Below are 26,629 nucleotides of genomic sequence, written 5' to 3'. Positions count from 1 at the left end.
AAAATTGTTGTGGTGATACATTTTTTATCATTTGTCACATGTCCCATACATTTGTTTAAAATATGAGTTGATTTTTGCGAAATAGCTGCAGAATGAGTCTCACTATCATTCCGTTAGAGCAGGTGTAGTATAGTTCATGTTTTCCTTATAGTTCATCGCTTCTCTCTTAGTTGGTGTCTGATTATTAGAACCATAGCCTCTGAGTAGCTGAGCAGGAAACTTTTGGTTGGTTATGAGTTTTTAAAGTATTAACTGTGATTTGTGGGAAGAGTAACCTTAGTAGGCAGAGTAGCTAAACCACTTGGTAAATCTCATTGGTATTGGCTGCACCAGATTTAGTGATCATTGTATCTAATGAACACCAGACCACCACTAGAGGGTGACACTGTCTAACAAACAAGTCAAGTTATGCTTTAGTTTCAACACGTTTCTTTTCTTTTAATAGTTCACTATTTGCTCCCTCACACACCTATACTCCACACATTTATACAGCAGCAAACAAACACTAAAAAGCCACATTACTGTATATCACCAGCAATAACAGCAAACAAGACAGCATTTAAAATACACCTCTTCTTTATTTCAACAGTAAAAACATCATACAGAAAAATTAAATATTATAAATGCAATCTACAAAGATGATGAGATGAATGTTTTTTTCTTCATCCTTCCTTCCTACCAGCAACACTTCAGCTTGAAAACAATAATAATCCTAATAATAGTAATAGAACAACCAATACATATCCTCGAGACATGTTGACGTAGTCCTCGTAACTACGTAATAATCGTAATAAGAAAATATGAAAATTAGTGAATAAAAAACCTCTAGGATTATAGTACACTGGTTTAAACCCATGAGGATGTAAACTGAAGCCAAGTGAGCTGCAAGACTTTGAGGCATCTCAACCACTAATCCTCTGCAGCCACTGGTTGGTTTATTTAATTAAACTGTAAAATGCTTGTGTGTGTATTTATGTGGGAGTGGTTTCTTAAAGTCATGGAGATTGCATAACTTGAGTCTGGCTATGTGTACTGTATGTGTGTCTGACTTTAAAAAAAAAAGAATTTAATGACTAAAACACTGAAATGTTGCACTCAAAACGTGAAATGAATCATATAGGCCTATATTATGTAAATTAAACCAGCAATTCAGCTTACACGTATGATGGTGTGACAGAGTTTACCGTTTCTTTTATTGATGGACTACAAGTGTCACTTATTGCTGCAGTGCAGTCGTCTTTCACTTCGTACATACGGGATGCTAAAATGCTAAAAGCCAGGTATGTTTATGGCTCTATACCCACCCATATTTACATTTGTACAATCATTTACATGTTCTATTCTACAAAAGTGATATATACCAATGTAACTTTTGCAGTTAGAGTTTAGCCTCTAACTGCCATTGGGATGCATTGTTGTAAAAAAGAAAAGAATCGCTTTGATAAAAATCTGGGGGTCCACTCTGAGAAGACATTTTGGCCCCTGGTCACCTACTTGGAACTAGTCTAAAAGCTTAAAAGTTGCAAATGGTATTAATGCTGACTGTGGGTAGGTGTACATCGCCGAGGGAATGTTTCTCTCAAATGTTCACTGAACTCAGTGAGTGCATTTTCTGTTAAGACTACATTCAAAAACTTCAAGGTCTAAAACCTCAACTCACCTGCACATCCTATGTGAGCAGAAGAAGAAGAGCTAGATCACTAAACTTGTAATAAAAAATATTTAAAACAACAAAATCATATTGAGTTTCATAACATTTTGTACTTATAATACTTACTGTAGTGCTATTGTAGTCTTAAATCAGGTGTCTTATGACCCAAAATCATATAGGTTTTTATTTTAGCCAAGCCAGGTTTGCTCAGTCTTTTGGTAATGAGAACCTTCACTCTTAGTTCATATGGCACTTGATTACAGACGACTTGGCATTATATTTCCTCTTTTTTAGATGTAGTACATGCTTGAATAGGTTTACTTCAGTCTCACTGCTGTTTAAGCTTTGTCTTTTTGTAAGTTACGTATTCCACAGTGTTTTGTCCTCTTCACACAAGTAGTGTAGGTAGTAATCTTTCATGTGTGGGGCTAAGAACACATTTGTATGATCCAAACTTGTCTTTCTCCCTCTCATCCTTCCTCCTAGTGTCAGGTGTTGACAATCTGTTTTGAGCCATACTCTCCCCTTTCTCTTCTACGTTACACTTCTATGATGGTACATCTGAGACATCTGTAAAGTACACTATTGTTTTCATGTAATAATAAATACAGCTATATTCCTCTTATCGCGTGAATAGAAACAACTTCTTTCAGCATGAGGTGGTTCTTGGGGTTTCTTGGTGTCAGTCGTCTAGAAACACCCTCCCTGCCAGCTGTCAAGTTGTCAGCGAATGATGAGGTCATCTTCTAGCGAGGTAGCGTTATCATACACCGTCTCTCTGTCTCTTCACCTGAAAGAGAGGCAACATGTCAAGGAAGGAGCAGGATGAGGGCACGAAGGACACAATGGAAAAAGACATGACAAATGCATTTCTTCCTCATATATATAAATAATATTCCTAATTTGGGCTGATTTTGAAGCATAAATTATTATCTACTGAGAGGATTTTTTGATTGTAGGACATAATGAATCCAACAGATGGTTTTGACACGGACACATGATTACTGTAATAATGCTGATTTAGAGAGTGTTGGCATATGCGTATGAGCAGACAATAGGAAACAGATGAAGCTCATTTCCCAAATCATTTTAGAGACATTGATAAACTAATCATACTGTGTATAATTTCCTTGAAACAGACCACATAATTAGGTGCTGGCCAGAAGAATCTCAGCTGACATGCTAATAATCTCAAGCTACTTCACAGCTCTTGAACTCGTTTAAAATGAGGAGCATGCGATGTGAAAGGAATATAAAGAAGTGGGGTCGAGAGGACTGATCACAGCGAGTAGATGTGAGGGGGGGAAGCGTTTGTTACAGGTTGTACCTCCTGAAGCCGGATGATGAGGAGCAAAAGGGTTTCCCTCCAAACAGGGAGTTTCGCTGCTCCTGGGATGATGCCTTGGTTTCCACAGTGACAGGCTTGTGCTCAGGGATCTGAGCGACTTGAAATCTGTCAGACGAGCAAGAGATATGATCACCGTTACATTCATGTAATCATGGTATTATGACTGCCACATGTTCTTAATTCTACTGTAAATATTTTTATATATGTAAATTCTACTTATATATTTGTACAGTTTAAAGATGGTTTAGCCTTTATAACTCAACTGGACTGTGTTAACGTGACTGTTAATGTCTGTGGTAGAAGTAGGATTCAGAAAGTAGATTAAGTAAAAGTAGCAATACCACATATGCCAGTACAAGTAAAGAAAAGGTACAGAAGAATGTACATGAAGTATAAAAAGAGAAAGTACTCATTATGCAACAGAATGGCTCCTGTCAGAGCTGAATTATAACATGATAAATTATTGAATTATTATAACTAATACTGAACTGATAGAACCGACTAAATTTGTCGACGAGGGGCTAATTTTACATTTCATAAAATGATCATATGTTTTGTATGTAGAATCTTTATCTGTAGAGTAACTAATAACTATAGCTCTCAAATAAATGTAGTAAAAAGTACAATATTTGCATTGCATGTCCTCATGTGTTGGACAATATGGACGTGTCTCACCTCCCCACAGACAACACCGTCAGCTCTCCCTCCTTCCTCTCCTTCACTTCACTCCCTTCCACCTTTTCCGGTACAGTATTTGGCACAACAGCTTGTGTATGACGGGTGTCGACAAACATCCCCCCCAGGAGGGGCCTCTTCAGCTGGTCGCTGGATGTGTCCAGGGAGGGCACGATGAAGGTCTTTGGGGGCTTCAGGGGATCTTTAAAGGAATCCAGGGGAGGTATCAGGACAGCGGGCCATTTTCTCTGGGCGCAGCGGGTGCAGCGGTAGCCGTGTTTGGGGGCCAGGCCGGAGAGGCCAGAGATGGTGTGGTGGTGGGACTGATGGGGGCACAGCCTGGGGAGGGAGCAGAACGAGGACAGGGGAGACAGCATCGGGAACCTGGGAGGAAGAGAAAGAGAGGATGAGGAGAAACATTTTTTTATTTATATTCAATTTAGTCAAGACAAATGGTGAATTTACCTTAAATTGGAAAAAGAAAACTCCATGTCCATTACAGTGCAGTATAATATGAATCTGATATCACCTAAAGTATATTTCTCATGATTTCTGAACACACTTACATGCAGAAAAACACACGTTCCCTCATCTTGGTCCTAAATGGGGCCATATACCAATGACATATTTGTGACTAATATCACAAAAACTTCTTCCAGTCCAGACTTTTTATGCAGTTAGTTCCATAATGCTTCCTAATAGATAGTTTAAAAGTTGTGTGTTGCTAAGTATATGCCTTTGTATATTGTGAATGTGTAAATGACAAATAAATTAATTGAAATCCTAAGTTTTATCTCTAAGCACGTTCACCCAGGCCTCTTTAGTTTTTGTCTTTCTACTGCTCTTTTGTGCAGAGAAATGCAGAGCAAAAGAGATGAATGCAGCTGTGTCCCTGTGTTGTACTAGCTAGTAGGTGACCGGTAGTGACCCTCCCACCCAACACACACACACTCACACACACACACAACTGAGAACTTTCCAGATTTCGGTGTATGAATGTTCTTAAATCTAAGCTCACATGTTACAGCAGCAGCACACGACCAGAGGACCCTGTCACTATTGTAGATGTGGTACATATACTGGAGTGTTTTACCGTCTATATTTGTTAGAGGGGCAATTTGGACTATGAACTTGACTTTTCTGTCTTCTGATGCCAGTGCTGATAAGGGAAAACACAGTGGTGCAGACTGTGGTATGAAAGCAGCATGTTGCTGGGTTTATTAGATTAACTTTTGACTTCTTGAACACTTTTAAGGGCCGCAGATTACAACCAAAGTTCCAACCACAACTACACTTGGTCATGTAAATCGTGTGACTTTAAACTATGTGACAGCCAATGAGATTAGTGACAGACTAAAGCCTCATGACTCAAGAGACGGTGGTTACAACTGTGCCAGACATTAACCTCAGACATGCAAGAGTGATTCATTTCAGAGCTCCACTGAGGGAATGCAGCCTACATGCGTGTTGCTATGGGATTACTTTCTTTTTCTCTTTGTTGAAAGAGTACAAAAAGAATAAATTGCAGGTGGTATTATTATTAAAATGTGTGATAGTTGAACACTTCACCAGTGGAGCCATTGATGATGTGCATATAGAATTATAATCCTGTTAAATGCAGCAGGCATTTTTATTTTTAAGATAAAGAAATAAAATCAGTATGGAAAACATTACAATGTTTTATATCAAGTGGCTCCACTGGAAGCTATTTTCAATCGGATTCACATTAAACCTATGCACGGTAAGGTGGCTCTGAATCTATAGCTTTATATCATTATTCAGCTTTCTGCTTTTATCTCTGAAGAGCAACTTTCTGTAACATTTGGCAAGGTTGTCTCTCCTCTTTGCCTGGACGTCCCTTGCCAGGAGCTCCTTCCAAATGTTTCACTGCCTTGCTCTCTCACAAACTTTCCTTGCCTCTGTATTCAGCTTGACCTTGAGCAGCATGAGCTGTATACACCCTATATATACATATATGTATATACAGTATATATACATGATATATATGTGTATATATAGGGTGTGTGTAAGAGAGTGTGGTCTCATACTTGATTGACGAGCCTTTGCTCATGGCCATCTGTTTGCTCTCGTACTCCAGCAGCAATTCCTCCAGCGCAGCAGCATTTTCTAAAACACAGAAACATTCAGATGAGATTAAATCAATGATGTGACCGCAGTGACAGTCAATGATGTCAATCAGAATAATCAAACTTGTTTTAGACAATATAAGAAGCTCATGAACAAAATTATTTTTAGAAAAATGACCTCCCATGAAGAAAGTTTGAAGTACATTAAGATCATTATAGGATTTCTACTTTTTATTCTAGATGGAATACTTTATATTGCCTTTGCCCTTACTGCTATGTTTTCATTTCTAACATCAACCATCTAGGATGGAGTTAAGCAGCGGGCAGTCTGAGCTTGCAGTGGTGGAGACGTGTGTGACGTGCTCTGATGACACTGTGTTCCCCTCTGAAGCCACAAGAGGTGAAATGACTCTGACCGCTAGTTCGTAAGCGACATCACTTGCTGCTCAACACTTACCTTTCTTCTCAGTGATGAGGCGAACCAGAACACTGATGGTGTCTTCATTCAGGTCGTCAGATATGTAGGGACAATTGTTACCTAGAGCAAGCAAAAACGCAGAATATTAGCAGACATATGTTTTCTAATACTGTGTGTTACAATGGAGGTTCTAGTTTTTTTTTCTCCATGTAATTACATAAACTACATACTGTATACTGTAATACAAAAGCAATTTCATATGCATACATTAACAAGGAGTTTAATCTAAATATGTATTGAATAATACTTGCAACATATTAGAGAATGTAGAGAATTATTACCAGTTTTTGTGTACTGTAAAAAAGGATTTGGTATTTTTCCATACCAGAGAGTGATGCCTGAATACCAAGGTCACAAGGATACAACTGAGAGAACTGTATCTGCTAATGAAATGCATTTGAAATCTTGGAAAAAAGCAAGGACGCAGACCTTGAGTTTATATTTCTTTGTGAAACTACACGGTAGAAAATGTGTTATGTACATTCCTAATATTTTGGAATAAATACTAGAAGAAAAATAGCTGTCCACCCATATACTCAAATATGTTCTATCTGCTATTTATTATATATTAAGATGGATTCCAAATGAAAAGATGGATTTGCTTTAAATCACCAATACAGCGACTTCACTCACAGAAACAGAGTGAACGCAGTTCATGCAGTGCATGTCACTGCTGGGATATTGTGCCTCAGTGCACGATGGGACTGATAAGGATGGATGTGGATGACTGAACAGCAAAGAATAGATATGCCTCCATGGCAACTCCCCCCGACCATCCCATAATAGCACAGCACAGAGAGGCAGCTGAGAGGAGAGTGATGAGGGCAGAGGGGGGTCCAGAATAGCTCACTCAGCGATCACACTCTATTCAGCACTGTTGAAGCACACAGGGCTCTGTGTGTGTGTGTGTGTGTGTGTGTGTGTGTGTGTGTGTGTGTGTGTGTGTGTGTGTGTGTGTGTGTGTGGCCCCAATGCCAGGTGACCTGTGTATCTATGTGTTACAGAGCAAAATGTGACTGTATGCATTTGTGTCTATGTGCATGTCATTCTTGCATAAGCAGCGTCAGGCTGTTGTCAGGCCATAACAATAGCTGTGTCCCTCGCCATAGTGGCTGTTGCTATGCAAGGATAACGGCATCCATTTCACTGTGTGGCACTCATTCTCTTCTATTTATTCCTTCAGCAGAGTCAGGCCCATAGGTTCAATGTTTCAGTGTCAGACACAATAAATCACCATTTTGTTTTTAGATAAATTTCAGTTTGTTCAGTTTGACGTTTGAGCTTCAGAAAAGAAATGCAGATTAACAATCAGTTGAAATGTATTTTGGAGCTTATGGCTGGAACTGATAACTGCAGCCACTAAACTCTACTTTCACTCGGCCCTTGTGGCTTCACGCTGCATTAACACAAAGTTGCAGATTTGACTACAGCTCACATTTCTTGTGTTATCGACCCCACATTTGCCCTCTCTGTTTCTCCCCTTCAGCTTTCCTGTCACTGTGCTCTCCAAAAAGTCAAACTTTTCTCTGTCTGCAGCTCTGTGTAGTCAGAGTAGCCTCTGTAGAGTTTGATTTAAGCCCTGCCGAGCTAAGCTTGGCCTTGCTGTAATTCATCCCCATGGGTGTTTCCCCTGAGCAGAGATGATGAGAAAAGTGCTGGAGTAAGAAGTTTATCCCAGACAGGACTACAGCGGACAGACAAGGTTACATAACAACAAGAGAGGGGAAGAGGGAGAGAGTTAATGTTTTCCCATGCAGCATCCAAAGCCTCGTACTGCCCTCTGATCGTTATTCTTATTACATTACTCTCTTTCTGTTGTCTTTACTTTATTTAGCTTATTCTCCACTCTCTTGTCCTTTATCTGCCACACTCACAAATGCAGACCAACTACTGTTGCTTTTTTCCCAACAGAAAAACACTACATTATTAAAGCGTTAAGATCGATATTATCTTTACACAAAGGTGAACATTGTGCCTTCAGATTGTTCAAAGTGATGAAAAGTAAAACAATCTATTGTCATATGCATAATGTCCTAAATTAAAATGAATTATTTAGAACCAATATTATTCAGTCAAACTCACATTGAGACACTTTTCATGTTAAGGGGTTTCAGATATTTCTATTTTGGAAGGAGAAGGAGAAGAAAGACAAACAATGCAGAGAGAAACAAGGAGAGGAGAGATAGAAGGAGAGGAGAGAGGAGAAAGAAGAGATATAAACCATGAGGACCCGATTTAATTATTGATCTGGCTGGGAAAGGAGAGATGGATGGATATAGTGTCATGTTTATACGAGAAGGAGAGGGAGGATGGGGGTGGTGGGGTTAGAGAGCCAAGAAATCGGATGAATGGAGAGTATAGGAACAGATAAAGAGAACTGCGGGGGGATGGGGGTTTCAGGGAGTTTCTTTAGGTGCAGGGATGTCTTAAGTTTCACAACACAGAGCTCGGAGAGGAAGAGACCAAGGCAACACTGAAAACAAAAGGCAGAGATCTTTGACTGAAAGACTGTTGCTATGACTTCTGTCTGTCCTCGCAGACGCATACAATCACATCTTCATACAGGATTTGTTTCAGATATATATCAGCGAGAGATGGGATGTTCGAGGGTTTGTTTGACATCGTGCAATGCATTTTATTTTTAGGCAAGATTTTTTGCCAATGACAGATGTAATAATGATACTTATCATGACGTCTGTTGGGTAACAGAAGCTACAAAAAACAACAACCTAGGAGCTGAAAGAAAAAGAGTAATGTTCTCTCTGTAATCAACAACAATGAGCAAGCAAAATACTGTGCAGGGCAACAATTAGATTATTGTATGAAGGAACCTTTAAGTGTGCGTATTTGTATCTGTGTAACGAAGAAGCAGGTTGCACAGAGATAAAAGAACACCTAAATAAAAAGGATGATTTGATGTTGTAATATGTGAAAATTATTGGCAATAAATTAAACGTTTTAGTTGTATTGATGGGATACAGTAAGGTAAACAGTTTCTTGAAGTGGAACGTGCTGACAGAAAGTGTGATCTGTGCTCTGATGCTCGTGAGCCCTGACAACATGGCTAATTGGTTGTCACACAGCTTTCCTCTGAGCCTCATACCATCAGGTGAGTGAGGGAAGAGCCAGCTTAGCCTTTCTATCTGTTTATGCTTAGCCTACATATGAAATGACCTTAACTACACAGACAGTAATGAAGCATGAAAAAGCAAAATAGTGTTGAAAATAATACTTGAAAGTGTAATTTGTTCAGTTATTCAGCAAGTTAAAAGTAATAGTTCAACATTTTGGGAAATAAGCTTTTGTTTGCTTGCCAAGAGTTACATGAAAAGATAGATATGTTAAATATGAAGTTACAGCCAATAGACGGTTAGCTTAGCTTAGCATAAACACTGTAAGCAAGGGGAAACAGCCATGTTAGAATCCACCTACCAGCACCTCTAAAGCTCACTAATTACAACGGTACAACTGTTGTTTAAGTCATGCAAAAACCAAGGTGTGAAAATGCTAATTTTATGTTTACCATGTTAAATAGCAAGCCTTAGAGTTGCAGAAAGCAGATTTTGTAATTTTGTAATGGAAAGAGCAAGGCTAACTGTTTCCTCCTGTGTCCAATCTTTGTGTAAACTAAATTAACCGGCTACTGGCTGTAGCTGCATGACTAATGAACAGATATCAAAGTGGTTTCAATCATTAATCTCTCTGCAGGAAATAAAATAAACATATTTAAGCTATGTCCACTTTTTAAAGGAGGCAACCAAGTGTACACAATAGCAAGTTTGCAAAGTTTGCTATATCAAATGAACTCTCTCTGACTCACATTTTGAGTTTGTGCAACTATAAACTTTATCATAACCTGATCCATGTGATATAATTGCCACAGGTGACTCGTCACCTTACAAGAACAGAGTTCCATTTGGGTCAAAGGCTGCAGGACTATAGGTCTAAGAGTCCTCCAAGACAATATGACAAAGGACAGGGATAAAGAGCACTCATGTTACTGTGAAACTGTGCAAATCACATATAACAGGTGTGGTAACTCAACACTTGTTTTATTGCTTGATCCCTCAATGTCTCTCTATCTATCCCTCTCTAAACCCTCTTGAGTTTTGCATTTATTGATATCAATTTCTCTTTCGGTTAATACCACCCCCATGCCTGTGACTCTTTTTATTCTTCTGCCCTCCCCCGCCTCTCTTTATACTTCTTTCTGTATTTAGCCCACGTTAGTTTTTCTCTGACGTCAGTAGGACAAGGGAGTTGATGGGAATGCCTCCCCCCCCCCTTTTTCTGAATATAAGTGTATGCTTAGAAAAACACAGCATGCATGAGATGTAGTGACACTTGCAAAGTCAAAGTTGAAAGAGATTTTTAAAAAAAGAAGCCTCTCTTGTAGGCTTGTGCACAGTCAAATCACAGAGAGATAGAGACTGTGGCTGCACACAAGGTCACTGCCACGACTCCTGACAACACTTTACTACATCTTGTGCATGTGTGTGAGCTGAATAGGCAAACGTGACAACAACCTGAACCTAAATGCTAGTTTCAGTAGTCACTCGCCCTACTACTTTCTGTCTTATGCTCTCTTTCTAACTTTTTCCTTCTCTTCTTTAATTTCTTGTTTCTTTTTTTTGCAATTGCTTTCATTTAATCTCTCTCACCTTCTTTCAGTGGTGTGGCAGTTTCTTCATCCCCTCCCTCCTTGTCAGCAGAGCAGCGGTATCCCTTCTTCTTCAGGATGTTGCAGATAAGGATACCCAACAGGCCCATCACACAAAAGATGGGCACCAAAGCAAACACGGCGTACTCTGCCGTCTTCTCCTCAGCGCTGCGTACCACTGTGCCGTTGACCGGCAATCCTGAACCGCTGGATGGACCTTTACCCACTGTACGCACCGTTCTGACATGCAAAGATGCTGAGAGAAAGAAGAAGAGGAAGAAACAGAGAAAGATATAGTTAGGATGTTAGAGTATAATCTTATCTCCATAAAGAACAAAACACATTTTCAGAAACAAGCTGCAGGATCCTGCTTACTTTTCACACACAGACTTTGGGTGGGAACTTCCCCTGTGGCAGCGGAGTGAAACCTGCAAATGGAAAAAGAAAGACGAGAAAAGAGCATAATTAGAGCGATGGGCGGGAGAAAAAAAAGAGTGAAGGACCATTCTACAATGAAAGAATGAATCAGCGGTTTAAGCCTGTGGCATATTATGTCCTATAGTGCTTGCTGTTGCCTGCCCATTGTGGTGAATGACAGTGTATGTATGAGTGTGTCTGTGTGTTTGTGTGTTTGTGTGTGTGTGTGTGTGTGTGTGTGTGTGTGTGTGTGTGTGTGTGTGTGTGTGTGTGTGTGTGTGTGTGTGTGTTTTCTCAACAAAGAGAATGACAGGACTTAATTTAGAACAAATGAAAGTTTACGAGGTACATGTTTGGCAAAGCACTTTGAATGTCAAGCCTACAGTTTCATTGAAGCGTGGGTAAATTAACAAGCAGACATGTAGACCTTACCCAGGCAGACAGTCCCCACAGATAGCATCTGAGATTGCAGTGCCAGGGGTTGCAACCTTACGGCTGAGGATCTTGCAGGATGCATGTGGGGCGCAAAGTTCAGAGTCGAATGCGCCTGAAAATCTTCCTGTCGGGCACAACTGACATTGCACTTGTTCTGTTGGACTTTGGATCAGCCCACAAGCCTGGCAAGAAAGAAAACACTTCAAAACTCAAGCAAAAGAAGCAAAAGAGAAAGAAAGTACTGAGATACAACTTATTAATATTATTTTAATAGTAGAGATATAATGACATAATGTACTAAGATAGACAGTCAAAATGTAATTAATGAATACTTTTATTTTAGTTTGTAGTCTCACCTTGGAAGGCTCCTGGCCAGCAGGGCATTGCAGACACACACACCCTTCCGCCCACCGACACTGCACTGCTGCAGTCCCACCACAGCCGAACACCTGAAGACACCCGAAGACACACACACACACACACAAACACACACACACACACACACACACACACACACACGCGCGCGCGTCAGCGGAGGTTTGAAGTAAAATTCTGTCCGCACACTTACTATATCATGATGTACATGCCACCTGGTTTACAAGGTAGAATATTTTTCTTGCTTTCATAAAACACACACAAACACTCAGATGCACATATTTACCGTGAGAAGGACGAGAGCTGAGCAGCAAAGGTGGTTCCTCATCTTCTTCAATGTATTCGTCTATGTTCATATGATCTAAAGGAGAGAGGAGACGGACACAGGTCAGAAAAAGGGTTCAACACATTGTAAACTATGGTCAGGATCATGTAAATATGGGTTTTCAAGTGCATAATATAAGTCATCTAAACACAACTGTGCTTTTTTACAAACACAATTTATTGACAAGAAATATTTTCAAGTCACATATGGATGATATACAACGACATGACATTACAACACTTCTGTCATACACACACACACACACACACACACACACACACACACACACACACACACACACACGTACACTGTCACAAAACAAAACACACTCACATGGCAAAAACATCTGAGTCATTTTTTCGGACTTATTTGGAGCGCAGTGACTCGAGTGACAGGGAGGTAAGGAGCAGTTGAAAATGCTGTAAATAACATTTAACATGAATCAGGTTCTTTTTATGGCCAGGAGTGAATGAAACGGCGTTTCTGTGGCTATTTTTAGGCAGTTGGTACTTGCGTACAGATTTTGAGCAATTATTCGTGCTACAACATATTCATTTGCCAACATGGTTGAAGATAGCTGCCAATGGGAGGAGTATTTCCGGACATTTAGGTGAGTTAGAAAAACAGTCTTTGAATGGATTATTGTTATCAAGACTAAGTGACATTAGTAATTGTAGGTTTTAAAAACAAAACAATGTTATCCTCTCTAAAATTAGTAATTTACTGTCGGAAAATATTTGACAACAGCTTATTTAAAATAAAATAGCTCCCCACAGCGCACACCGACACATACATATCCATATGCACACAGAACAGTGGTGGTGGCCTAGTGGTGGTTCGGCTTCCAAATACAACACTGGACCTAGGTGTGTTTTTTGAGTTCAATAGCTGCCACTATTGTGCCCCTGAGCAAGGCACTTAACCCAGAGTTGCAGACTGTCCCTGTAGTTAGTTCACTGTAAGTCGTTCTGGATAAGAGCGTCTGCTAAATGACCTGTAATGTAATGTAACAAGTGGTCGACAAGACATTTATTACTGCCCTTTACTGATGCTTCTATATAACTTCCCGGACTAAAATGAAATCCAAACTGAGATCACTTTATTCTCTTTATTTCTCTTATTTTATCTCTTTATTTATAGCACCTTCACATTTGAGTTTCCACTGCTTAATGTAACATGCCAAAATCATGTTGTATCAACATATGATCATTTGTTACATTAAAAAGGCAGCAAAGCAGAGTAGGTTGGCCACTCAACATGCAGAGGATTAAGGTTCGATTCCTGTGACAGCAAATGTGCTGAAGTGCAAAAGTGTTGCAGAAAGATAATTCCTACAAGCTGTTCTGAATCTAAATCTGAACTCCAGAGTTGCTTGACTCGCTCCCTTGAACACATGATAAAGGTCTAGAGTGTAACACGTTAATTGCACCGAAGAATAAATTAGAGAAATAAATGCATTTCTAAGACTGACAATCTTTATCAAACTGCTGTGACATAATCTGCTGTGATCAATTTTTACACTGCGTGTCCTAAAACATCTTATTAATAAAGCAAATTACAAAATAAATCAGTTTGTTACGCAGACTTTGTTGCACACAATGTGCTGTACACTGCAATTATGTGTGGCCGCAAGTACAGGACTGTGAATTCACACAGGACTACTATTATCATTATTATCACACTGCACTACTTCAGTCGAACATGAACATGATCATATCAGACAGCCAAACATGCCAAATATGTTTTTTCTTCTTCTGTACTTTTTCTCCCAAGAGGAGAAAAAGTAGCTGAGACTGGTTGGACCCAAATAGGCTAAAACAGCCACTGACCAAAGCAGAAACATATAAGGCATTATGTTAAACAAAAGAAGAGAAGAGATAGAAAATAATGACATAATAAGGATGATAAGAAGAAGAACGGAAGAAAAGAAGAGACAGTAAAAAGTAGAGGAGAAGAAAGGAAAAATACTTTCCATATAAGACAATATGACTAAGATAGAAATAAAGAAAAGTGAGAATATGAGACAGAACAAAAAAAATGTGATAAAGAGGAGAAAGACAGAGCAGCACACTTACCCCAGACTTGCAGCTGATTGACACAGTTGCCGTGGCAACTCAGCGAGGATGCTGTGTATGCTGCTGCAAACGCGGAGTCAGGACCAAACCCGCTTTCTTGCTGCGGTCTAAGAATAACACTAAAACTTGATAAAGGTCGTATTTGGTACTTGGACAAGTAACTCAAAAATGTCAACTGGATTTACTAGAATTTTTTTAATAAAAAATAAAAATCTGAATATTAGTTCTAACTAAGAGAGTTAAATTAGTTAAATTAAATGCAACTCGAGAAGTCAAAAAAGTGACACAAAACTCAAGTCTGTGTAGCTGAATGGAGAATTCAATGTACCTGCCTGTGTCTTATACTGTCACTCTAACCACAGACACACCCCTGACGTCCTTGGAACATGCCCCTTCTATCACAGCTAAAACAGAGAGAGAGTGTGTGTGTGTGTGTGTGTGTGTGTGTGTGTGTGTGTGTGTGTGTGTTGTGTTTGTGTGTGTGTGTGTGTGTGTGTGTGTGTGTGTGTGTGTGTGTGTGTGTGTGTGTGTGTGGATGTGTGTGTGTGTGTGTGTGTGTGTGTGTTCATAAGGGGTGAGGCCACTTTAATGCACCTCTTCACCTTTGACCACGCATCAAAGCATATTTTTTTTAAACATTAGTTAGCAAGCAAATCAACACTGACTGCTTCACTCAAACCCATTCATTGTCTTTCTATCTGTGGTCAGCACATACAGCAGATCCATAGTGTACATGTGCAGTGAGGCAGTAAGTGTGAGGTGATATGCCTTAACATGTTTTTGTATTTACACATTATCTGTGCACTCAGTTATACTTTATACATCTGGAATGCCATAAAATCCAGCCAACAACAAGCTGTGCTTTACACTGACAAGAAAATAAATAATGTAAAAGTTTATGATTTTGGTCCGGCAAGGCCCTCACGCCAATGACAGGCTACAGAAGAATAATTTTAGGGAGGAAGAGAAAGATAAAGCGAGGACAGAAAAACCACTAGTTTAAAAAAACAACACAGGGCTGAAGGGTCGATAGAGCTGTCGAGGAGGATAAGAGAGCGGGAGGAGTGGAAAGAGGATAAAGTAGCAGGGAGGGAGATTTGCTAAAACTTCAGGCTGATAGCATGATATAAATAGAAGCATTTGTTAAAATGCCATACAGACCAGAGCAAGAGGCTAATTACAAGTCATCCACGCGCACATACGCACACTTACAAACACACAAGCACACAACACAACTGAAAAAAATGATCAATAAAACGACAATGATAGAGAGAGCAAAACAGAAATGGGACCTACAATTAAGTACCTCTTTTTTTGGAAAGTGTCAAGTAACAAATTGGACAAGCTGAGAGGGTTTGAGGAATGTTGGATTTCCACAGAGAACCTCACTTGACCTTCAGAAGTGCAGTCACTGACACAACTGTACTCAAACTCCAGCAGAGTAAGGTAGAACTGATTTATCGTGTGATGGATGCATGTAAGACCAACTTCACATTTGACCTGTTTGAAAAGGCTTGTGCATTTAAGTGTGGGGCACAAAAGCATCTGCTAAAACACATTTTCCATTATGATCTTTTTACTGCATTACAGTCAATACAATGACATTTGGTTGAAGAGAAATAATTCAGCATAGACCAGCATAGTTTGACAACCTTTTCGCCTGCTTGCTATCCACAGGCAAAAAGCAGTCATTGTATGCAACCGCGACACATGGAGTGAAAATGTGCTTGTAATACAAAATGCATGTGAAAGCGTTTCCAAAAATGAGCTCCCTGACCACTCAGCCATTCACAGCCTGGCGATCCAAGCCAGCATTGTCTGCGTGTGATGCATTTGCATTCAAATCCAGTTTGTCTGAGGTTTTCCCCACAAAGCCACTACAGAAGTGACCGCCACACGTGGAACTTCCACTCGACCTACATTGCACACGACCGCCCCTGTGCATTGTCCGCCTTCAAACACTCGTCCTTCTCTTCTGTCCATGACAAAGTGCTCCTCGGACCAAAAGGAAAAGTTTTAAAGAAAAGGATTTGCGAAATAGTTAGCTTAGCTTAGCATAAAGCCTGAAAACAGTGGGAAACAGCTAAATATTTTCTGTCCAAAGGTAACCAAAATCGACCTACCAGTAACTCAAAAGCTCAATAAATAGCCCCAAACACACAAAATACAATCGAGAAAAAGTACGCTTTGCGGTGCTGGTAGGCTGTTTCCCCATATCTAGTCTTTATGCTAAACTAAGCTAACAGGCTGCTGGCTGTAACAGACAGACATGAGAGTGGCATCGATCTTTTCATTTAACTCTCAGCAAGAAAGTGAATATATGTATTCCCAACATGTCAAATCATTACTTTAAAGACATCTTTGATTCCTTATTCATCGCCTATACTCCCTGCATTCACCACAGTTTATAACTCTACAACAGCATCTCTTTACTTTATCATCGCCCTTTTTCAAAATGTCTGGAATGCATTTTGTCTGACCTTATAGCAAAAGCACAAAATGAATCAGTTGTGTGAGGCCGAATTTACCTTGTTTAAATAAGTCTGAGCACTAATCTTTATCTACTGCGAGTGATGTTGAGTAATGTTATCTTTTTTGTGTTTTGGATGTGTTTTATAATGAAACAGGCGATCTTAACCATATACTGTAATACACATTTGACCTAAAACATATTTCAACACAGATGCACTAAACAATGAAAAGAACAATTTAGTCTGAGACTTTACTTAATCCCTATCAAGGAAACTGAAGTTTTTTGTCTGCTTGCTGTCACTTATGAGTCTCATATGCTTGGACTCGCATACTTTTCTTTAACGTGCTCTTTCCACGTCTCTCAGCTCTTGAGCTGTCAATACTATAATTGCATTTTATTGTTTGCATGTATTTCTTAACCCGGGTTGCTTTACGCCTCTGTCCCCAAGTGTGGGTATGAGTAGAGAGAGAGAAAGAAGAAAGAAATAGAGACAAACAAAGCAACAGAAATAGAGTGAGAGAAGACAGGAGCGTAGGAATAGCAGGATATAACAGAATATTAACACCTCTCAGAATATCCCAGCATTCACATTAAAGAAGCCGAAAGACACCAACACGCACGATTCCTTCGTCATTTTATGTGAAAACAACAAGACTGGATAAAAAAATCAAAAACACCTCATAAGGGAAGGAAGAAGAGCGTGACGACTTTTTCAAAACTGTTAAACAGTAATTACCCAAAACCCTGGGTGCTGTTGTTTGACACATTCAAATAACAAGTCGCAACAACATCAGATGACTTGTCACATTTTCTGTTTTGTTCAGGGTGCCTAAGAATAGCAATAATAAAGAAGTAATGGCAAAGGCATGACAAAAACACGGACATTATTCTATTCTGTGGTGGTTTTTGGGGCGAGGACCTGAGTCGCAGCTAATGTGTTGGAAAGCTTTTTTTGGCTCCTTGATGTCATGCAGCTGCTAAATAGAGAAATCCTACTGGATGAAGGTGTGAAGGAAGCAAGGGACCACAAAAGAGGAAACGCATGAATGAGTGGGACTCCTCGCCTTTCAGTGTGAGGTGACTGAGTGGCAGGAGAGATCAAGCTGCCACCTTTTTGGCTTCATAACAATGAGTTGTATTTGTCAAGTAGGCCTACACATGATTATGGTTAGACATGAGACTCTGCAATGATGTTATTTTTAATGGCGCAATGTATTTTAGTTTCAAGTTTACAGGGACAAGTCATGCTTACAGATCAGGACATATTTAAAGAGACACCCCTGTAAACAAATTATGATTATAAAATGGTGAGTAATGAGCCATCTGCTGAGTCAACAACTTATTGGTTGTGACATGAAACTGTCTAAGTAGAGCAAGATGGTTTCATAAAGGTGATGCTAAAAGGCAGGGTAAACATTCAAACATTTGGCTTAGTTGTACAGAACTGAGTGTTAATGCCTTTCTTTTCATCCTCAAGCACCTTAAATAAGCCTTTTCCAGGTAAGAAATGGGCTTTCTGCATCTTGCAAATAAAGACTAAAGCAGGATGACATGCATTGACAGGTTCAGTATGCTGCTATATTGCAAAACGTCTTCTGCAAAGTGAATATTTGGACAAACTACTCAAAGCACATGATCTTAACCTTTACTGAACCGTATTCGCCTAATCCTAACTAAAACGCATTATAGGAAGTAGTCGGCTAAATAGTTCAATGAGGTTCGAAAGGTATAGTATTCACTACCTTATAAAACATACTGTTGTACTGAATGGAGTATGTTACATTGAGTCTAGTAGCAGCAGTTCACCTGAACCGCCTTTAATGACATAATTACCAAAGATATAGTAAAACGTTATCAAAAACTTTATAATAGAGTAAAGCCTGACCGTGGACGAGTCAGTAAGAAAACACACAGAGGTTATCACCATTGACTTGCTGTGTCCTGGAAATATTTGGCCGGTATGAATATAAAGATGACAGATCATGGTAAATGGTTTAAATATCTTTGTCAATTGCTCTGTCGGTGTGGTGATGCATCGTCAGAGAAAGACAGACATTCAAAGGATTATTTTCTGCTCTGCAGGTTGTGAAATCCTCCTTTGTTTTAGGCTCATAACCCTTTAAAAATCCATTAGATTATCTCAGAAATGCATCGTCATCAAGCTTGAAATGTTGTTTTTTTCTTAATTCCTGAAGAGTTCTAACCTTACTGCAAAGATATAATAACTAGATATTATAACATGATAACATGAATATGATTTTGCAGAGACTACTGAGATTTATCTTTTCTTTAGACTTGATTAAAACAGAGCAAGATTCATGTTGATGCATACTCGTGTAGTTTCATAAAAAATAAAAAAAGACACAGAATGCTCCTTTTGTGCTTAAAGAAATGCTGATGAAACCCTTTTCAAAGCACTTGAAAAGACGTGGATTTCCCTCTCCGTCATGAAGTAGAAAGGCTTGACAAAGAAAAGTCAACCACCAAGTTCCCATGCCTATAATGGCTACCTATTAGGCCCATTAGGTCACGTAGCCTGTCCAGCCTTGGGGAACACCACTTTATCTAACGGCCCAAAGAGTAAAATACAAGAGAAAAGAACTGAGCTGGCAAAAAAGAGGTTTAAGGTAATTACACTCCATTATCCATCAGACATTTCGTGGGCCGAGAGATAATGTGCATGTGTAGGACAACGACGTGATTGGGACAACCATACCCTCTGTTTGAGCTAATGGAGGTGCCCATTATCGGCAAATGAAAGGCTGATTTACACCAACACTTTCTAAGTTAGTGCTCAGACAATGTCTCATTATGGGGACTGTGTTTGATAAATGGGCTGGTGTAGCCTCTCCACATATGTCTGCGGAGGCGTTTCTCTCACTATCTCTTTGTGTCCGTCATTCCTCCTCTCTGTCCTTGGGTTGACGTGATGTTCAGTCGTAATGTTTTCCAGTGGAACTGTACACCGGCAGAAACTTAACAGGCCTCTCTTGTGTCTCTGCCGCACTTTGTCTGTCAGATATCACTGAGTTGGAACGAGAGAGGTTGAATTGACGAGAGAGAGAGAGAGTGGAGAGACAGGGCGAGAGGAAGAACAAGCAAGAGAGACGAACTCCTTCGAGTTTACAGCCAGAGAAATACCACTGCAGCAGTGGCCCGGATCCCACAATACATCAGGGTGACAGTACAATGTCCTCATTTACAGCCACAATTAATGCATACGCTATATGCATACAAAGGAAACTCTGGTGATACAACAGAAATGTTTCCTTTCCATTTGTTCATTAGAAAGGGATGTCACAGGTAGACTGAGTTATAAATTCACATGCTTTAGGCTAAGTCCCCACTGAAGTTAGTTTTAGTCAAATTACATAAGCGGGAGAAATGTTTTTCATTCATTTAGATTTGTCTCATTACAAACAAGTCAAAAATTGCATTAATTCTAAAAAAACATATTTTTCATGAGGAGACAAGGACACTTTGCTACTATTTTAACCCACCAGAAGCTAACCACAAAGCAATGTTGGCTACAAAGCAACCCTAACAGAATCCAAGACGTCTAAAGCAATACGTGTGTAATGTGTGAGAGACTGGTATTTTCCTTTACCTCATCAACATCATTAACGGTGGTAAATCAACTCCTTATGTTCACAACACCTTAAATTATAATTCACAACCCATTCACACGTTTCAGCTCTATATAAAAGTCAGCAGACACACACACACACACACACACACACACACACACACACACACACACACACACACACTATAATAAAACAATCGGCATGTGTATGCGGTGTAAAAACAACAGTTCCAACATATCATCTCTATTTGTCGAACAAATACAGAGGATTTCATTAATTACTGTTTTAGTCAGTGGAAAAATCTACCCTCTATTATTTAGGAAGCTGAGCTCAGGTAGAAGAAACATTTTGTCTCGTCTGTAGAGATTGTATGCTTATGTATTTATACAACATGCTTGCATTCATGAGGCTTCACATTGTCTCGTGCTCTCAGGGAACACTGAAGTCATAAATAAGAGAAGTGTTGACTGTTGCAGATAGATGTAAACCTTGAAGACCCATATCTTAAAAGGAAAAGTTAGACATTTAGAAGCTAAGAGCTAATCCTAACCTTTGTCACCGTGGGACTGACTTTCTGACAAAGCCAAGCTAGCTGTTTCCCCATGTTTTCTGTATGCTAAGCTAAGCTAAACATCTCCTGGTTCTAGCTTCATATTGAAGAAATAGATAGGAAAGATTGGTATTACTTTAATGATGGCTGGGTCAGTGAGTCCAAGGGGCGGAGGCCAGAGTGAACACTGGGAATCTTACCTCTGGGAATGTTAAACAACTCCATATGTGCACTAAATTTGTACATACATACAGTATGTGAAAACAGTTCCTCAATGGATGAGGGGGAACAAAGCAGATAAGCAACCCTGCAGTTTACATTTTCATTTAGCTGACGCTTTTGTCCAAAGCAACTTATAAGTGTAAAACAACCATTAGGATACAAACTCACAACAGCAAGAATCTTGCAAGTACATTACCTTCAAATAGGCCAAAGCAAAGTGCTACATACAGAAATTAGAAAATATAATTAGTATTTAATTTTATTATCATTATTGGCCACGGTTTTTAGTCTGCGACATAAATTGAGAAGACTTTCTGCTGACCTGATATCAATGGGGAAATCGTTCCACTATTTTGGAGCCAAGATCGTAGACAGGCGGGTCTTATTTGCGGGGTATCTGGGTGCCGCTCGTGCAGGGAATAACAAGCCGATTGGCCGATGCAGAGCGAAGTGAGCGTGCAGAAGGTGTATGGTTTAACCATGGCCTGGATGTAGGAAGGTTCTGATCCATTCACAGCACGGTAGGCCGGCATCAGTGTCTTGAAGCAGATTCGAGCAGCTACTGGTAGCCAGTGAAGGGAGCGGAAGAGCGGCGTAGTGTGGGAGAAGTCCCACCCAGATTCCTTGCAGTCCAGGCAAACAACCGAGTTGGAGACAACAAAGCAGAAAAGGAATCCTGCAGTTTGCCCCCAACATACAACCCAACCACAGACACGCTCACTCACATCCACATATATGAATGGATCCAAGTATGCTGTGTTTTGAGTTGTATTCAATAACTCTATAAAAGTGCTGCTACAGCCAAGAGGTCCAATTGCCATCTTTGTTGGCTACATCTTCATAACTCAGTGGTTGTTTTGAAATGGGGCAGGTCTGTAGCACTCCTCACACAAGGGATTGTGTGGATTCTCTCCAAAATATCAAACGCACGCACACACACACACACACACACACACACACACACACACACACACACACACACACACACACACACACACACACACACTGTCAAACACTAGTGCCTCGTCACAAAGACCCGGACTCGCTGGTGTGTGATTTGTTCTGGCAACTAAAGCCAGCGATTGGATACTGGCGAGTTCAGCTCGCAGATTGCGGTCACCTTGCAGATTTATCTTTCCTCCCCCAGAGTTGGCCTGTGGGTTAGCAAATGTCTGCACTCTCTTTTCTTAAAGCTTATTTTTAAAACTGTGTCATTAAATAGTACATAGTGGGGAGTGAGAGAGTAGATGGAGGAGTCAGAGGGGAAAGGTCATGAACTCGGTCCAAGCGGAGCGAGATCACTGCCGCCTGCTTTTGTCCTGAATCAAATCTCATGGAATGTGACTGAGCATCCAGGTACAAACCACATTAAAGAAACAGTGTGTCAGATGAATGTAGGAGCAGTAGTGGAATAATTCATACCTTTTTATTAGGAAATGATTGCAGTACCAGTTGCAGTACAATACTAATAGTTACCTTGTACTTCAATGTTGTAGCTGGTTGAGCTGGAACCTATTGTAACTTCTTCATATACATGTTAGATTAATCAATAAAACAATGCATCATATTTTATCAACTGGTCTTATGCTTATATGTGAAATCATGATCTGGAAAGTGTCTAAGAACTGTAACTGTTTAATAGTTCAAATGGAATAAAAATTATCCGAGAAATGACTTTTTCCCCACTTCTGGACTTTCAAAAAAATGAACTCAACCATCTGCCGCATAACATGCAGTTTGCAAGAGACATGGGGTCTCCTGAGGAACATTTCCTTCTCCGAGGGAGAAAGCCTGGTGTACATTTTGGATAATGCCATCCATCAAATCCTGCTTTACCATTAAAAAACAACTTATAATTAAGGTTGGGTGTGTGTATGTACATGTATACTGTAAGTGTATGTGAGTGGCCGCAAGCTGGTGCCAACGTCTTTCCAGTTTTTTGTGTCCAGGTTCCCCTGTAATCATCCAATCCTTCACCAATCTGCACGTGCAGAGCACTGAGCCAGCTTGGATCGGGATCTGCGGTGGTGCAGTGGGAATTTCTTTGGCACAGACTTTCCTGGCTGACATTGGGGAGGCAGGCAAGCCGCAGTGGCACGGGGACGGAAGACCGCCTGGCGGCATTCCCAACCACTCGGTTGGAAGGATGGACAGACACGGGATTGATGGACTAGTTAAAGCTGTGTCTTTGACTTCCACATGCACAAGTTACTTCGATAATCCCTACATGTTTATTATCAGCTCTTTCTTCTCTCTTTCTCATCCTGCTATCTTTACGTCTTTGCAAAAACAATGAAAGTGTACAGTAAATGTTTGGTGGGGTAGGCGTCAACTGGGGGTTATATTTGGTTCAGGATAAATCCAGGGCGACGTAAACCAACTCCTAGTTAAGGCATTTGTGTGAGGTATACAGATTACAGATGTCAGCCTCAGTGCAGTTAACTGTAACATCAGTTGAGCACATGATAAGATGGACAAAAAAGAGATTTTCTGCCAAAAAGATAAACTTCTACAGCACAATAGACCTTACACAGCCTTATTACTAATTATAAATCATCTGTATGTACATTTATACAATGTATCAAAAGAAGAGAAGGTGTTTTAAGACACACACACACACACACACACACACACACACACACACACACACACACACACACACACACACACACACACACACACACACACACACAGATATATTCAAAAGCATTTTAGGTTAGAAATGTGTTAAAATCCTGTTGGGTTATCACTTAACTGTCCCACACATTAACAAAAACCCTCTCAAATGTAAATTATATTAAATTAAATCTACTGAATTCTTAAAGAGGCTTCTTCTGTCACATCATTGTCCTCTCACAAATCTGTGGAATCATGCAAACTGACCTATGTAGTTATTTTCAAGTAAGACCATTATACTTGTGTGTACTATAATGATACCACAGTGCTGTTTTAATGTTGTTTGAAGAAAATAGACTATAATCTTGGTACAACAAGATGGCAGCTAAAAACAGAGAAGTAAAAGCAGAAGGGTTCACTTAAGTGAGTGTGTGAACTTGGAAACGCTTTTGGATCAAACCATCTCCTCTCTGCTCCTCTCCATATCCACACTTGTGATATGTGATAAAAATGTGTTTTGGTCAAACCAAGAGAAGCCCAAAGATAGATTTATTTCCACTCTCACCATTCACACTGCATATCCCCACAAGAAGGGGTGAATGGTATTTACAGGAAACAGGAAATGAGTCTTCTCGTAAGACAGGCGGCATCAAATATTTGAAATACTTTGTGAGCCGTACATTGTATTCTCTGTTCACACGTGCCGTAACAAGACAGTGATAATGAACAAACTTTGTAAATCCTGTAAAATCCTTCCTTAAAATGCCTGTATCGTAACAGTATTAGTGAAGCTGTACATGGCCCTCCTCTGGGTGAAGTGTGTGCGTATAGTTGTGTGTAAAAGAAAGCCTCTTATTGATACAAACGTGCAGGAATTTGGTGTCGGACAATACAAGCCCTCAGCCAAAAATGTCCGTCTCATCTTGGCTCTTGTGTAAGTGTGTGTGTGTGTGTGTGTGTGTGTGTGTGTGTGTGTGTGTGTGCGCATAGGGAGCCTGCCCTTGTTGCTCAGTGTGCTCATTACACAGCAGTACGTCCTGCCGAAACCACTGCAGTATTGTGTGATACATAAAGACACAACTTAAAAAGGAAAGAGAAAAGAGATTATGTGACAGGAAAATGTGTGAGGGACACATTTAGGGACATAATATTAATACTGTATAGGCTACTAATATGTTTTACAGTTTCTTCTTGCTGTTAATCTCAATGCAACATGCTTTGGCAGTAGGTATTAGTAGTAGTAAGTATTTTTGTTTTGCAAAATATAAATTGGCTTGAAGTGAACTGACCTTGATGTGTCTCTATATAAGAAAATACTTAAAAAATAAAGCAGAGTCAGGACTTTTCACTTCATTAAAATTAGAGGAGGAGGATCACACTACCAGTGAGGTCATCACGTAGCCATGACAGTGCGTCAAGCATGCTCTCGCTCTGTCATTAGACACCACGACACACAGTGGTTCTTATAAGCCTATTAAATTAATCGAATTTAAAATGTATTCAGTTGTATATAGCAGAATAGCCAGACACATATAGCCTATTAAATGACCAAAACCAGAAGCTGGTAAAGTATCCATAAATATGTTCAGTCACGTATGAACATCACACCAAAACCCCATACTATATTAGATAAATAAAATGAACAGCCACAAAGGTTGCTCAGGCACAGACAACTCATTCCACTTATTCATTTAACATTGTTACTGCCCTGCGACATAAACCAGGCCCGTTGCAGGAACGTTTTGACTTGATGTATCAATATGTGCCATATGATGCCACGTAGCGCAGACAAACATAACAATATGTCATATTACCGCCGTGCGTAAAAGTGGTCAAGACGGTTGGACAGGCTTTGCGGCGAGAAAAGCCCCACACGAGCCGGCAATGACTGAGACAACTAAAGTACCGGCTTGGGCAGCCATTCAGACTCAAAAGTTGACGGACTTACCGGTTTGGTGAATAAAACGAGTTGAAATCAGTGTTCAGAGACGAGCATCATCAGCTGTAGTGGACTGAGTTGGCAAGTGTAATTAAAAAAAGACTGGATGAAAAACCACAAAGCCGGTTAGCGAAGTCCCCGTTCTCTCTCTGGCTCCGCTCTCGTTCTCTCTGTAAAAAAAAAGAAAGAAGACATAAACAGTGAGATGACTCTGTGAGCTCACAGTGCGTCACCGCTGCAAACTGAAACTCCTGTGTGTGTGTGTGTGTGTGTGTGTGTGTGTGTGTGTGTGTGTGTGCGTGCGTGCGTGCGTGCGTGAGTGTAAAAACCCCTCTGTTGGTCGTAGTCCCAGCAGGGAACTTCTGATCACAACCTGGCAGCTGAAGCTCGTAATGGCTACAGGCATGGTTGTAATAAATAAACTAAAATAGATATGCATACATATATAAGATAAATAATATATATAACCACACAATTTCATATCTGTTTGAAACACTATTTTGAAGGAGTTTACAAAAATCCTCAAAGACTCTTCTGACTGGACATATTCCCTCCTCTGCACAGTAAAAAGTATGTGACCTGGTTTACAAGTTTTTAGTTTATTCAATTAAAGTATATATTTGCAATTGTCAGTGGTGTCGGGATCAATGTGCAGCTCTCCAACACCTGCCGTTTAATGGTACACGTTATTGTACAGTGTACCTTGTCATAGTAGG

The 26,629-nt window shown here is 40.0% G+C and overlaps 1 protein-coding gene across 2 annotated transcripts; it reads right to left on the bottom strand.

The window, feature by feature from the left end:
- Positions 1–558: 558 nt before the first annotated feature.
- Positions 559–26,061, bottom strand: relt (RELT TNF receptor). Of its 2 annotated transcripts, none has more exons than XM_029445604.1 (11): positions 25,923–26,061; positions 12,413–12,487; positions 12,108–12,200; positions 11,749–11,933; positions 11,275–11,327; positions 10,901–11,155; positions 6,219–6,299; positions 5,723–5,801; positions 3,675–4,058; positions 2,979–3,104; positions 559–2,441 (listed from the first exon to the last, which is right to left on the bottom strand). In XM_029445604.1, the coding sequence occupies exons 2-11, from the start codon at positions 12,452–12,454 to the stop codon at positions 2,438–2,440; spliced, it is 1,302 nt and encodes a 433-aa protein (XP_029301464.1). In that variant the 5' UTR covers positions 12,455–12,487; positions 25,923–26,061; the 3' UTR covers positions 559–2,437. The 2 variants fall into 2 exon arrangements, with proteins under 2 accessions (XP_029301464.1, XP_029301465.1); XM_029445605.1 differs by lacking the exon at positions 25,923–26,061 and adding an exon at positions 21,681–21,748.
- Between the last annotated feature and the right edge of the window lie 568 nt (positions 26,062–26,629).

Source organism: Cottoperca gobio, chromosome 13 (assembly GCF_900634415.1).
Source record: "Cottoperca gobio chromosome 13, fCotGob3.1, whole genome shotgun sequence".
Taxonomy (NCBI): domain Eukaryota; kingdom Metazoa; phylum Chordata; class Actinopteri; order Perciformes; family Bovichtidae; genus Cottoperca; species Cottoperca gobio.
The sequence above is the reverse complement of the archived record's forward strand: the minus strand, read 5'-3'. Positions and strand labels throughout refer to the sequence as shown.